The following is a 15,399-nucleotide window of genomic DNA, read 5'->3' as shown; positions in this document are numbered from 1 at the left end:
TCGAAGAAAAACTCATACCGGATTTATAATAGTTCGGTCGTTGTGACCTACATCCACTTCTGATTCCTTCTCCGTCGAGACCACCAGCTTCTACTAACGATCTTCTTTCAATGGGCGAAGACCAACTATCCTTGTTACAACTCTTTCTCCTTTTTATAGGTTTAGGAGAAAACCTTTACAAGTCCCACACCTCTCTTAAACAAAATTTTAAACTTTTTAAGAAGATGAGGAGAACTCTCAACACTTTTCAAGATTACAAAGTTTTAGTTCACTCTTTCTTATGTCTACCCAGTAGAGATAAGTGAGATATTTATAGGCTCCAAATGGCTTCAAAAATAAAATCAAAAATTTAAATTTCTATGTCATCCGAGTACGGGCGGTACCTTCACTTGGTAAAGCCTCGGAGACGGGGATCTAGCGGTACTATTGCTAGCCTGGCAATACCACCACTTGCCAGCATTAATGCCGATAGTACCACCACTCAATCTGGGCAGTACTACCACCTAACAGTTTGGAAAATTGTGCTCTTAGCTTTTCCAGCTCATAGGTGGTTCCACCGCTAGTTTGGTAATGCCATCGCCTGACCCAATCTATGAATCACTATTTTGAGCCTCCAAATGAGCCCAAATCAATCTCAATTTAGGCCAAATAGACCCATAATTGAGTTAGTATTGTTACACTTGAATCTAAGTTAATTAAGACCCAAAACTACGACGATCATGATTTAAACGATTAGAAAACATAGAATCTTATGTTGTTCAGTATATCATTGGTTCATCCAAACTCTCGATGCATCATGTTCTCCTTCAACGTATTGCTCAATCCATCCACATGTTGACTCATGCAACGTCCGATCTTGACACAATATCCGATTCTTCTGGCCCAATGTCCGATCTTCGACTTCGGTCCAACATTTGATTCTTGTACTTCAATTGTTTTATCTTTTCATAATCGAAATTAGTGCTGCATCACTTTTCTTAAAATATGAATTAGATCGTAAACTCATTAATTGATTTCATTATCAAAATTTGAAATTTAATAATTAAAATTCGAGTATCAAAAATGAGAATAAAATATTATTAAATATTATTTCGTAAGCCTTCAAATAATAATATATATATATATATTTATTTCTCTTTTAATCTCTTTCTCTCTTCTATCTCCTCGAACCTTGATTGCTACCAAAAATTTTTCTCCCAACAATTATCAACTCCTCGTTATCGTGCTCCAGCCACTTGCCAACAGGACTTGGAATACTAATTGCATTCAGTGCAGCTACCACAAAAATAAATAAAATAAAAGGGACAGCACGAAAAGGGGATAAAATTGCACATCACCAGTTAAATTCCCAATCGCACAAGATACTAGATTGAGTACATTTTGCCAAACTCCAAACTTAATTTACATAAAACAAGCTCAATTAAAGTAGCACCGTGGCACTCCTCAGACGAACATCGAACACCAAGTTAATCGGTAATATCTACAACCTATATGTCAGCTCACTCAAACATCTTCTATCACAGTAAAGTTACAGCACAACAGTTACGCCCTATGGTAGCAGCATAGTGTACGTTCTTTCTACAGCTAGAGTAGCACTCTTCTTCTCTAACTCCAAGAGTTGAGCTGTAGATCCAACGTACGTCTTAAGCCCCTGCAGAAGTGTCCAAAATATATCTAATTTATGGAATCTTAATCCAATTAATTTTAGGTCAATGTAAGAAGCAAAATACATAAAAAAAGAAAGTTCTAAAGCTTGTACCGGTGACCTTCAAGTTAGAGTTGGAGACTCGGGTTCTGAACCACTGATAGACGTGAATGTGGACAAGGAATCATCTTTGGGTGGAGCAATAAAGTTTAGTGGCGTGGTCGACAACCGCCTCATCTCTTTGAAGTAGCCACTATGGCGACCGGAATATGAGCGTGGTATGAGAAGCTCCGGGGTCGCACTTCCAGCCGAGAGCCGTCGTGGCACAGGGGTCATGAAACCATTCCCTTTTCCATTGAAACTATACCCACTTGGCTTTCTGTTCAAGCTGTTGCTCCTCTTTGGGAATGGCTTGGAACCAAAAACTGCTTCTTTCTCTGTGAGCAGTAGAGTTTGCAGCTTCTTCTGATCCTACAACAAATAAGATGATGATAGATTGATTTCTTATAGGTAGCAGTGGAAGATGTAAGGTAATTTAGCAAGGAACAGCTACCCACCCTGTCTCTTCTTTTCTCTTGTTCCTTTTGTTGCCTTGTAAGTTTATACTCCTCAAGCATGGATACCAAACGAACCTGGAGTTCAAGGTGGCATCTTTAGTCGACAGCCAATCCGATGAAAAAAGGATGATTGAACAAAAAGCCCGTTTACAAAAATAAACAGAAACTTTCACTCACCCCATCATACAGAAAAGGTTTATTTTTCTCATCTTCCCAGGTAAAAGTTTTACTTATAAGATTGTCCACCAAAGCTGACAAATATCTTCGGTCAGGAATAAGTATATGATTAAGGTACTCGTGGTTTAGGGTGTGTCATGAGAATACCTGGAATTTTGATAATAGTGATCCTTGCCTTCTCTGCACGTTTCAGGTTTATGTGACCACCTCTTCCACAACTGTACCTGTTCTCATCCTGCATGCGTACAGGACAGGAAGGGTTGCATTCAGAAAATCATAGCTTAGGAATTGTGAAGTAAAAATTTTCATCGTCACAAAGGAACAATTGTATGTTGACAAAGCAATGTAATTGTTGCTACTAGCAGTTAGGAGAAAACACAAAAATGTGAATGTTATGGATTTTATCTTCAAATATTGATACCTGGTTGTACTGTTCAAGCCAATTTTCTTCTTCACAAGTAGCAAGCCATTTGCTTATTCTATCCATAATATCTTTCCTACTTATGGATTCTTCTTTTACCTTCACTATTTGTGCCTCGATATTGGCCAAAAGTTCAGAAGGATCTACAAGCCCTGGAATACAAAAGATATCACATATTGTGAAATCTTAATAACACTTTCTCTAAAAATTAATGAAATAGAAGAATTGCCATAGTACTCTCAATGCTTGTGCCTAAAGAATTTGAATCACACCAGAATCAATCAATGCAGCTGTTTTCTCTGTTGTCATGCTTGTATCGGGTTCAATATGTGCTCTTCTACATTCCTCTTCCAGTTCTAACCTTCTCTTTAAGACAAGTTCTTTCATTTTGCTAGCTTTTAGTTTAGTCAGCTTATTGACTTCAACTTCTGCCTGTCAAACACATCGTGCAGATAAAACAAACTACTTCTATTGTTCAAGGGTAATATCTCTAAGCTTCATCAACTGTCAGACCTGCTCAATTGTTTTATGCGAGAGTAAACCACTGTGTGTAATTTCATGTTCTGGTGACTCAAGGATGCAAGCTAATCTTTCAAAATGCTTTCTCTCTTGTTCAGGTGAACCCATTAACTTCCATAACGCGAACAATGATTTCATAGTTTCCCGCAGCTACAGATAAAAAACTGTTATGATACCAAGTATAGGAACCAAAATGAATAGAGAAAATCTTGAAAGGCAACAATTTGTACTAACCTTCTGAAGTTGAATCTTCTTTTCTGCTTTTAGCTTTAGGATAGCTAGAGCAAGACCTTCCAATGTTTTATTGCTAATATTTGTAGATTGCCCTGGACTAGTCTCATGCAAACTTGGGTGTACTTCTACTACTATCTTCCTAAAATCCAGTCCAAGCACACCACATAGAGAATGCACCTCGTTTACATATTCCAGAACTTTATGAAGGCGATCAGACTTGAAGGTAGAAAATGTTGGAAATTATCAGTACATATATCAAATCTTATGCATATAAATATAGGAAGTATTGTGCTCAGCATATTTGTGAAAATTAAGAATTTAAAATACAAGGTATTCATACACACTTATAAACGAGCAGAACCATAATAACTTTGGAGCAAGGGACTAGATGCAAAGTATTGAAGGGTTAACAAAGCATGGGAGAAGAAATAAGTGAAAAAGCAATTCTAGGCCAGCAAAGTAAACATTTAATTTTTGGTTGATATTTTTGGTCAGAGAATAATTCTTGGAGATACCTTCACAGAATCCTTGGAAGGTAAAGGCAAATAGTTCGTATTGTGAAATTCTTTAAGAAAGTCAATAGTCAAATAGGACTAAATTGAAACTAGATAAGTAAATTGTTCTTGAAATTATTCCTAATGTTGGAAAAATCAGGCATGAATGGATCTCTCTACCTATATGTTCATTCTCGGTTTTGAGGATACTGAAAAGTGGTGCCTATTTACCAGACATCAAAATCTTTCTTTTCAGAATTCAATCTCTATTACTTGTTTCAGATATAATTACATTTGGTGTATATCATAAATAAAGCACACAATTGGTGCTACATTTAATAAACTACAATTTTATTGTCAACAAATTATGCACCTCACATCTGTTCAACTATCACGGGAGACAGTTCAAAATCTCTCTCCAAATATCAATGCTTTCAATTGCTATCTCCTTACCTTACATATTGAGACCAAGGTGCCGTGGTTACAATTGTTAATAACATGTATTTATAGAAGCTCCAATGCTCCTAATTCAAAGTGGAGGAGAATTCAATTTCAATCCCTTTTCATACTTAAAAAGAAGTACCTTCTCTTTCTGGAGTGCACGAAGTTGTTCATGCTGTTCATTAAGCTTCCTCATGGAGAGATCATGTTCATCTACAATGGCAAGACTTGTCATAGCATCATGCTGATGTTCATGTTCCCTTATCTCAGCAGTGATCTTCTCAATCTGTAATCTCACATCAGCAAAATTTTTTATCCTCTCCTCTTTCTTTATCCTTAGATTTTTTAAAATAGGTGTAACAGAAGCTAGTTGCTCCTTCAGTGATTCTGGTTTCTTGTCTTTCTGCAAGCAATCATGACATGATTTACCTATTAGTAAATTGACATACATTGCACCAACAAAAACTGAAGCAAATTTGAGAATTTTGAAGTCAGGTTATGTATGTTGCACCCAAAAATTCTTGCCTGCAATAGCTTAAGGGTTAAAGAAGAGAAGGTGAATAAATGTATAATGGTGATGGTAAAATAAAGCCAGTTCTAATGGTAACCTTCTCATTCCAATCATGAAAGGAAGCTACAGCATTTATAACTGCATACAAACTTATTTTCATGTCATTATAATGTCCAAAAGCCAGTTAACAATCCGGGAAGGAGACTGTTGGCATTGTGTATTACATGAAAACTTAAACATAATATAAATTCTTAAAAGATGTTAATAACTTTATTCATAAGAAAGTAGCACTAAAGAATCATATACAAAAAAACTTTATATTGATCTGACGACAAGCCATGATGTATTGCCAATAGATATCAAATATTAAGTCAAGGAATCCAGAAAACACCAGCCATTACATACGCATATTCTTGAAAATTGACTTATACAGCAGGTTAATTTTATTGACATTGCTTCTCAATTGAACATTATCTTGTGGTCAAGTTGATATGGAAATGGAGAAAGGTGAATAATTGAATCACTTTTGGCAAAATACTCCTGACCATTTTCCTGACTGTAAGATTCACAAAAATTCTGGATTCCCTGAGGAAGGCTGAATATCCCGCATAGTTTAATGTGCATTTTCAAAGGTGAACAATTTTAAATGATTAACAACACCAAATGGAATAGGTAGAATCCTTTCCTGCAAACAATGTAATACATATTGTATAATAACCACAAATTTCTAAGATAACATGTTAATAGTCATTATATTTTTATAGAATCATATTGAACCAAAATAAACAAAGCATCTCATGTCCACAAGTATAATTTCTTTCAAGAATTTTAGTACCAGAATGAAACTTTTTTGAAAGAATTTGTAAAGTACTATATTTTTAACAACATGCCATACAGGTAATCTGCAGAGGCAAATTAAAACAACAAGCTGTGAACAAAATAAGTGTGCTTTAATTGCAAATGCAATGAGTGATTAACTGTCTAACGGAATCAAGCTACTTAAGATAATAGCAAAATTATAGTTTTCAGTTTCTGGCCTATGGATATATTTTTTACAAGTATTTGATACAAACTCTGGCATTAGAACTTTGAAAAGACCAAGAGAGGCACCAGGTTCATCTGTTTGCTTGTTTAGTCAAATAGCATGAGGCCTGAAAGCTGACAGCTGATACACACAGCTAAAATGCTCACAGATAAAAAGAAATGAATTCATTGATAGTGGAAGAACTAACCTTAGAGTTCATGTCATTCAAGAAGAAGCATAAATTAGCAATAATCCATGTGTTTGCATGAGAAAAGCCAACAAAGGAACAAAAGTATGAGTTGTAAATTCAAAAAAACAAGCTAGTCTACATATGGATATTCTATCTGACTCATTGGATTATAAGAAGGGTTATGCATAACCTTCTAGTGCGAGATGATTGAGGAAATGAAGGCTAACATAAAAAGAATTTCACGGTTAACAATTCACAGTGTTGAAGAACAGAAGATTTTCCTCTTTTGTGGCACAACTGTCATGAACGGTCATCGCACACTCACAACAACTCCGTTCAACGAACCGTTCATCGCTCTCATCTATATGTACAGCTGCTTGGCAGTATGTTTTGGCTTAGTTTTAAGTCATTTTGCTTGTAAAAATATAAGTTCGAATAAGTTACGGCGCTAAAGTATGACCACTCACCGAACCAAGCAAAACAGCCCCAAAATAGCTTCGTTTTCGCATGCCATGAGTTGTTTTCTGCAGCCTGCTACTGCACACGAAACGTCAGCCATCTCAGCACCCTGGAACCACCCGGGTGGCACCATGGGGGATGGGGCTTCGGTATAGTGTTGAGCGTTGAACAATCTTTTGCAAGTTCGCACGTTACCTTGACGGGAACTTGTTGTCGCGCCCGGTACCCGATAAGCAGTTGTTTGTGGACTTGCAGCTGTTCGTTCAACCCTCTAAAGTCCTTGTTTTCCCCCTCTCCCTCTTTTCTCTTGTGCACGCAAGGTGCTCGCTGAATTGCTTGTAAAGCTTCCCCTTTTCGCGAGACATCGGGACTTGTCCGTCACTCATTCTTCGAACTAATCAACTTTCTCTTTTATAGGTCCTTCGGGACCTACGAGAGGTTGCAAGTGGGCTGATCTTTATGGATGCAAATCGCAAGGGCGAAGCGCGACTTAGGCAATGCAAGCTTAGTTCGCGTCTTTGCCGTAAGGGTGCCTCGCGACTTAGGCAACGCAAGCTAAGTTCGCGTTTTTGCCGCAAGGGTGCCTCACGACTTAGGCAATTCCAGCTAAGTCCATGATATTGTGGTATCAAAGCGAGCAAGCACTTCGAGCGAGTAGCGAAGGAACTTTGTAACTTCGTCATGGTAAAGCATTGTAGCGAATCAAGCAAGACGAGGCAAGCCGAACCCTTGCCCCAAGCAGCCGCAGGTGGGCTGCAAGTGCACACTCGCTCTTATGCTATTGGAGCCGCTCAGGAGGAGCATGGCAGCGAACAAGATGAGCAAGAAGTTGGCTGCTCTTCGCGAGCAGAGAAGGCACAATCTGGAGTACCAACCGGGAAAAAGAGTCATAAGGAGAGACTCACAACGGCGGAAACTCGCTTGGATGTTCTTGAAGCGAGCTTGGAGGAACTCTACCATAGCCAACGAAGGCTTATTGGGGTAGAAAGCTCCAAGAAGAAGCGGAGTCCAGGATCGACAAGGTTGAGGCCCTAGTCGATCGATTGTCAGATGACACCAAAGACTCCGTGCAACACCTGCAGGAAGTTGTGGCGGAACTCACTTCAACAGTTACCATGCTCACAAGAGCACTAAATGCGGGAGGAAGCAACACCCGTGTTGCGCCGCCACAAAACTCAAGGGCCCTCGAGCCTTATGGTTATGGAGGAGCCAAAGATGCCAAAGAGCTTGAGAATTTCTTGTTCGACATGGAACAATACTTTCAAGCTACGAGGCCTGATTCTAAAGAAACCAAAGTTTCTATAACAACAATATATCTGAACGGAGATGCAAAACTTTGGTGGTAAACTTGTTGGGAGGAGATCCAACAAGGTCGGTGTCGAGTTGACACATGGGAGGACCTAAAGCGGGAGTTGAGAACTCAGTTCCTACCGGAGAACACAGAGTTCGTCGCAAGAAGGAAGTTGAGACAACTCTGCCAAAATACTTCTATTCGAGACTACGTGAAGCAATTTTCTGCGCTAATGATGGACATACAAGACATGTTTGAGAAGGATAAGCTGTTCAGCTTCCTCGATGGTTTGAAGCAATGGGCTCAACAAGAACTACATCGAAGGAATATCACCGACGTGATCGGGGCAATTGCTGCCGCAGAAAGGCTCACCGACTTTGTTTCCTCCAAAGATCCAGGAAAAAGGAGACAATCTTCAAGCGATCGCCTTCCGAAATATTCTCGAGAGAAGGAGCTCGGGGGTGAACAAAGGAAGAAGAGTTCCCATAAAGGGCCAAGCCCAAAAGGCAAGACCCTAAAACCTGGCAGATGCTTCTTGTGCGGAGGGCTGCACTTGGTGAGGGAGTGCCCACAAAAATAGGCACTCAATGCTTTAACAGCTTCCATCCACACCCCCCGATCGGACAAGGGCAAGGCTGTCACTCTTAGTTCGAGTAGTTTTGAATCCAACAGCGACGATGAGGAGTCGCAAGGACCCCGGATGGGAGCAATGCGTTTGTTGAATGCCATGCGGGGTCAAGTGGGGGAGAACATAAAGACAAGGCTATAAAAAGCAAGAAGTGGCGAGATGATGTATGTAGACATTAAGCTCAATGGCTAAATGACCCGTGCAATGGTGGACACGGGCGCTACCCACAATTTTATTACCGATCGAGAAGCAAAGAGACTTGCGCTGATCTTGGAGAAGAGCTCAAGTCGAATGAAGGCGGTGAACTCAGAGGCCAGGCAAATCTCCGGTTGGCAAAGAGAGTTCCCATCAAGATCGGAACATGGAGCGGGAGCACAAACATGATGGCGGTGCCACTGGATGACTTCCAAGTGATTCTTGGAATGGAATTTATGCACGCGGCAAAGTTGGTGCCAATACCGTTCCTTAACTCCCTATATGTGATGGGAGGTGACGACTCCTGTGTGGTTCCCATCTCTCGAAGAGGAACCAGGGAACCCCAATATATATTGGCATTACAACTAAAGAAAGGGGTACAAAAAGGTGAATTAACATTCGTGGCTGCTATGAAGCTAGAGCCACTCGACGAGAAGGTCATTCATGAACCTGCTGTAGTGGCGAACATCCTGAAAGAGTTCACTGACGTTATGCCACCCGAGTTGCCGAAGACTCTTCCGCTACGCAGAGGCGTGGATCACAACATCGAGTTGGAGCCATGAGTGAAACCTCCAGCGAGACCACCCTACTGCATGCCCCCGCTAGAGTTGGCAAAACTCAGAAAGCAGTTATGTGAACTACTAAGCGGTGATCTCATCCACAGTTCTAAAGCACCATTCGAAGCTCCAGTTCTCTTCCAGAAGAAACAAGATGGGAGTCTCCGACTATGCGTCGATTACCGAGCCCTCAACAAAGTGACGATAAAGAATAAATATCCCATCACGCTCATCGCGGACTTATTCGACCAATTGGGCAAAGCCAAGTATTTATCAAAACTCGACCTTCGGTTGGGGTATTGGCAGGTGCGCATTGCTGAAGGCGACAAAGCGAAGACTACCTGCGTGACCAGGTATGGAGCATTTGAGTTCTTAGTGATGCCTTTCGGCTTAACCAATGCTCCGGCCACATTTTGCACTCTCATGAACTAGATATTCAAGGAGTATTTAGATAAGTTCGTGGTCGTCTACTTAGACGATATCATCATCTACAATTAAACACTCGAGGAGTATGTCAAATACCTTCGAACAATTTTCAAGGTTCTCAGGGAGAACACTTTGTTCGTGAAAAGGGAGAAATGTTACTTTGCTCAAACAGAGATCTTATTCTTAGGGCATGGAATCGGTGATGACTCCATTCGGATGGACAAATCGAAGGTGTAAGCGATTCCGGAATGGTAAACTCCAAAGAAGGTGCTAAAGTTGAGATCTTTCCTTAGCTTCGTCAACTACTATCGACGCTTCATAGCGGGGTATTCGAAGCGTGCAACTCCACTATCAGAGTTGTTGAAGAAGGAGCAGCCTTGGAGGTGGTCTGATAAATATGAAACTGCATTTCAAGATCTGAAGGCTGCTGTGTTGGAAAAACCAGTGCTCAAATTGCCGGACTATGGGGAGCCCTTCGAAGTACTCATGCAGGAGGGTCATCCAGTGGCCTACGAGAGCCGCAAACTCAACGAGACTGAGCGGCGGTATCCGGTGCACGAGAAGGAGATGACAACATCGGTTTGAGCTATTTCCAAACTCAGAAGAAACTCTCCCCAAAGCAAGCACGATGGCAGGACTTCTTAGCTAAGTTTAATATGGCAATAGAGTATAAGCTCGGAAAGGCAAATGTCATGACCGATGCATTGAGTCAGAAAGTGGAGTGGGTGAATGTTGTACAATTGGAGGACAGAGGCCAAGTAAGTCAGTTGCACTCCAACTTCCTTTCCAGGATTAGGGATGGTCTGTACAATAATCCCCAGGTGGTAACCCTGATGCATCTCATTAAAGAAGGCAAGGAACAACAGTTTTGGGTCCAAGAGGGACTCATTTACACTAATGAGAATAGGGTTTATGTTCCTCGAGTGAACAATCCGAGGCGTGAACTCTTAAGAGAGTGTCACGATTCCCTTTGGGCTGGACACCCAAGCATTCATATAACCTTGGCTCTCGTGGAGAGGGCCTTCTATTGACCAAAGATGGGGACTAATGTGGAGGAATATGTTCGAACATGCCTCATTTGCTAACAAGACAAGGTGGAGCAATAGAAGTCGGTGGGACTTTTGGAGTCGTTGCCCATACCAGAAAGGTCGTGGGAGAGCATTTCCTTGGACTTCATATCAAGCTTGCCCGCAATAGGGAGACTCGGATCGATACTCGTGGTGGTCGATCGATTTTCAAAATATGCAACTTTCATTGCTGCTCCCCTACACTGATCAATAGAGGAGGCGGCCAAGCTGATGATGAACGATGTGGTGAAGTATTGGGAACTCCCACACAATATCATCAGTGACCGAGATGCTCAGTTCCTGGGACGATTCTGGACTGAGCTATTCAAATTATTGGGGTCCAAGTTATACTTCTCCTCAAGCCTCCACCCCCAGACGGATAGCCAAACCGAAAGGATAAACTCACTCATAAAGCAATATCTTCGGCACTACATGAGTGCCAACCAATGAGATTGGGTGAAGTTGTTGGACATTACCAAATTCTCCTACAACTTGCAGCAGAGCTCTGCGTCCAACAAGAGCCCCTTCGAGATCATTATAGGGCAATAACCGTCAACTCCTCATACCATGGCAATCGGGTATACTGGGAGTAGTCCGTCAGCCTACCACTTCGTAAAGGAGTGGCACCGAAATACAGATATTGTATGGGCTTACTTGGAGAAGGCGACAAAAAGGATGAAGAAGTGGGCAGACTTAGGAAGGCGACCGCAAGAGTTCAAGGTCGGTGATTTGGTGTTGGTAAAGCTCCAACCAGCATCACTCTAATTCTTTAAGAACAAAGTACACAAAGGATTGGTGCGCAAGTATGAAGGGCCCTTCCCAATTTTCAGCAGGATGGGCAACGTCTCCTACAAGTTGCAGCTGCCAGCGTAGTTCAAAATTCACAATGTTCTTCACATCAGCAACCTAAAAGCCTACCACTTGGATCCGCAAGATGCTTCCCAAAGTGTTCTAACTCGGCTATCCCCCACCAGATTCTCCTACGAGAAGCGAGTTGAAACTATTTTAGCGGATCGCAAGATAAAGCTACCCAATGGAGCTGAGTAGACCGAGTACTTGGTGAAGTGGCGAAAGCTTTTCTGAACTGAAGCTAGTTAGGAGCCCGAAGATGCCCTACGATATGAAGAAACAATTATCAACAACTACCAATAAGCGTCGACGAGGGCGTCGACAGTTTGAGTGGGGGAGAATATCACGAACGGTAGTCGCGCACCTGCAACAACTCCATTCAATGAACCGTTTATCGCTCTCATCTACATGTATAGCTGCTTTACAACATGTTGCTTTACAACATGTTTTGGCTTGATTTTTAGTCCTTTTGCTTATAAAAATGTAAGTTCGAATAAGTTACAGCGCTACAGTGCGGCCACTCACCGAACTGAGCAAAACAGCCCTAAAATAGCTCTGTTTTCGTGTGTCATGGGCTGTTTTCTATAGCCCGCTGCTGCACGTGAAACATCAGCCATCTCAACATCTTGGAACCACTCGGGTGGCACCATGGGGGATAGTGTCGGGCATTAAACAATCTTTCGCAAGTTCGCACGTTACCTTAACGGGAACTTGTTGTCGCACCCGGCACCCGATGAGCAGCTGTTTGTAGACTTGCAATTGTTCATTCAACCCTTTAAAGTCCTTGTTTTCACTCTCTCTCTCTTTTCTCTTGTGCACGCAAGGTGCTCGTTGAATTGCTTGTAAAGCTTTCCCTTTTCGCGAGACGTCAGGACTTGTCCTTCGCTCGTTCTTCGAACTAATCAACTTTTTCTTTTACAGGTCCTTCGGGACCTGCGAGAGGTTGCAAGTGGGCTAATCTTTGTAGACACAAATCGTAAGGGTTAAGCGCGACTTAGGCAACGTAAGCTAAGTTCGTGTCTTTGCCGCAAGGGTGCCTCGCGACTTAGGCAACGCAAGCTAAGTTCGCGTCTTTGCTGTAAGAGTGCCTCACGACTTAGGTAATTCCAGCTAAGTCCATGACACAACGGAAGCCAAAGCATAGACCATTAAAATCCAATTAAACAAAACATACAATTTGATCCCAATAATGCATCCTAACATAAATCTTTCTACAGTTACCAAAAGTCATGACCTCCAAATTAAGCAAACTAAAAACAATGGTTGGTTTAAATCATGTAGATATACCCATCAAGCAAGTGGTCATTTTATCAATACCGGAGATAGAGGAAATAGAGGCTTGGACGGTTTGGTTCACATTGTCAACATTTACTTATAGACAAGTATACAAAACAGAAAGACTGTTGAACCAACAAATCAGAACTATGCAGTCATGTGTGCATGCAGAAGCTTAGCAGATCATGTCTACTAGTTACTTGATTTGAAATTGCATATAAACCACTTCGAGTATGTTTTAGTTGAACTGATACAGCATACCGTTGAATGAACTGTATGTTCCCCAAGGGAGGCTACAAGAGCTGCAATCTCTGCTTCTTTGGCAGTGACAGACTGATGAAGTTGTGCCTTCGCCTTGCTGGCTTCATCAACCTTTCTCGTGTATATTTCCAAGCACTCTTTTTCAATCTCCAACAGCATTTGTTCTTTGTCTGCCTCACTCTCCCCAATCTCTTCCCTGATGTGCTGTTCTCCAGCAATTAGAAAACATAAACATGAAGTGACACCTTAAGTTCTGCAGATTGAACTGTAATGTTGTTCTTTCGGAAGAAGAAAAAAGGTACAAAAATTTTATGCTTGGATCATATTTCCATTCGTCTTATATATATATACATAAATATATATATATATATATGTATATATATATATATGTATATATATACATATATATATGTATATATATACATATATATATGTATATATATACATATATATATGTATATATATAATATATATATACATATATACACACATATATATATATATATATGTATATATATATATATATATGTATATATATATATATATATGTATATATATATATATATGTATATATATATATATATGTATATATATATATATAGCCGATAAAATGTAAAAATAACTTACATAATCCACGACTTCAGCAAGTTGTAATTTCTCTTCTAATTTTAGATAAAATGATACATCTCAACATTATATTACAATATATCATTAGACTGGCTTTAAAATGCTAAGATATATCTATAAGTTAAGTTTTTTTTTGGTGGAATCCGTAATTACTGATCATAACAGAAAAACCATTTTGCCTGAGAACTGATTACTGTAAAGGCTAAAGATGCTACTATACCTTCAAATGTACATGTAATTCCAGAAACAATTAAAAGAGAACGACCAATAACATTGCTAATTGGAACTCAAGCCTATGTCTCAATTTCAACCATAATTACAAAAAGAGAGAAGAAAGAACCTTAAGCTCATTGAGCAGAGCACCGCAGCTCCTCACCATTCCAACAGAAATCCCCACCATTCCCTCACCTGCCTCCAAACCAAAGCAACAAGAAGGCGAAGAAGAAGCAGAAGGGGCAATAACGAGCAAATCAGTCTTCTCTCAGACCCTTGGAAAAGAGAAACTAACAAGCACATAAGTCCACGGAGAGCGTGAGAGAAGGAAAAAGGACTTTTGGAAGCAAATATAGAACAGAAAGAGTTGAGGACAACTGGAAGGTGCCATTCCTTTCTCTCTTTTTTTGCAGGGTCCTTCGCTCAATTTCCTATTCCTCGCTTTACGACTTCTTGGGATTGCGACGAGAGTTTCGAGAATCCCTATGGAGGAGCATCCGCTCTTAAAGCTTGAATGAAGTGCCAAAGAAGCAGATCAGCGAAAGAGAAAAAGGAGGGCAACGAATGGAAAAAATTATGCCGAAAAGAGAGGATTTGCTTGAGAGGCTTCAGGACACTATTTTGTGGAGAGATCAGCGTGGACGTCTGGAACAAGAAAAGGGAAAGAGAGGTTTCTGAGGAGGTTGGTAGAGAGGAGTTGCTGTGAAGTACAACGGAAGCAAGAGAGAGAGAGAGTGGCGAGGCACACAACTTTGGAAGCCCAAAGACAAAATAGTGATTGTTTTAGATTCATTGAGCTGATCAAGGCGAAGAGGATGGTAAACCGCTGGAGTTATCTGCTACAGTGAGTGAATACTGCAAAGGGCCTGACATGTGCTGCTGTTTCTTTGTATCCTCGTTGGTCCAAACGGATGCGGGAGGCCTCTTCAGGGGAATCTTTTCATATCCTTCTTCGTGGGTAACTTCTCAATTAGGACACGTGAGTTCGTGAGTGACCGCCAACTTGAAGTCAACTGTTGAAGTGACGAAGTAAGAAGGAGAGTTTTTTGTTTTTTAAATATATATTATTTTAAAATATGAGTACAACCATCGTATATAACATCAACAATCAAACCAGATAATTGAATGAAAAATACTCCCTTCCAAAAACCAATCACCTCATTTAGTATAGTAAAATTCACTAATTAATCTCCTAAATGATTCTCTTCTTTGAAAATATATACAAATCTGACCTCATGAAGAGTCTATCTTTAATAAGTTTTATAAGAGAAGAGGAATTCATTTTCATTAGGACCCCTTCCTTGTTAGCAGCTTCCAATCCTTCTTACACAATCAAAA

General features: G+C 40.5%; 1 protein-coding gene across 3 annotated transcripts; it reads right to left on the bottom strand.

Annotated features, from left to right (window-relative positions):
* Window positions 1-1,317: 1,317 nt before the first annotated feature.
* Window positions 1,318-14,838, bottom strand: LOC135641687 (65-kDa microtubule-associated protein 6-like). Of its 3 annotated transcripts, none has more exons than XM_065157306.1 (12): window positions 14,189-14,838; window positions 13,222-13,417; window positions 4,631-4,891; window positions 3,554-3,769; window positions 3,314-3,469; window positions 3,073-3,232; window positions 2,801-2,952; window positions 2,527-2,614; window positions 2,380-2,453; window positions 2,203-2,277; window positions 1,760-2,116; window positions 1,318-1,651 (listed from the first exon to the last, which is right to left on the bottom strand). In XM_065157306.1, the coding sequence occupies exons 1-11, from the start codon at window positions 14,197-14,199 to the stop codon at window positions 1,769-1,771; spliced, it is 1,737 nt and encodes a 578-aa protein (XP_065013378.1). In that variant the 5' UTR covers window positions 14,200-14,838; the 3' UTR covers window positions 1,318-1,651; window positions 1,760-1,768. The 3 variants fall into 3 exon arrangements, with proteins under 3 accessions (XP_065013378.1, XP_065013376.1, XP_065013375.1); XM_065157304.1 differs by having other exon boundaries at window positions 1,767-2,116; window positions 13,222-13,425; window positions 14,189-14,837; XM_065157303.1 differs by having other exon boundaries at window positions 13,222-13,425; window positions 14,189-14,836.
* Between the last annotated feature and the right edge of the window lie 561 nt (window positions 14,839-15,399).

Source organism: Musa acuminata, chromosome BXJ3-6, assembly GCF_036884655.1.
Source record: "Musa acuminata AAA Group cultivar baxijiao chromosome BXJ3-6, Cavendish_Baxijiao_AAA, whole genome shotgun sequence".
Lineage (NCBI taxonomy): Eukaryota > Viridiplantae > Streptophyta > Magnoliopsida > Zingiberales > Musaceae > Musa > Musa acuminata.
Note: the sequence above shows the minus strand (reverse complement) of the source record. Positions and strands in the feature narration are given on the sequence as shown.

Coding starts and splice junctions, on each gene's coding strand:
- LOC135641687 (XM_065157304.1), bottom strand. CDS start 14,248: ATGGTGGGGATTTCTGTTGGAATGGTGAGGAGCTGCGGTGCTCTGCTC. Junction 13,426..14,188: donor CTCTGCTCAATGAGCTTAAG/GTTCTTTCTTCT, acceptor GCTGGAGAACAG/CACATCAGGGAAGAGATTGG. Junction 2,454..2,526: donor CACTATTATCAAAATTCCAG/GTATTCTCATGA, acceptor GATATTTGTCAG/CTTTGGTGGACAATCTTATA.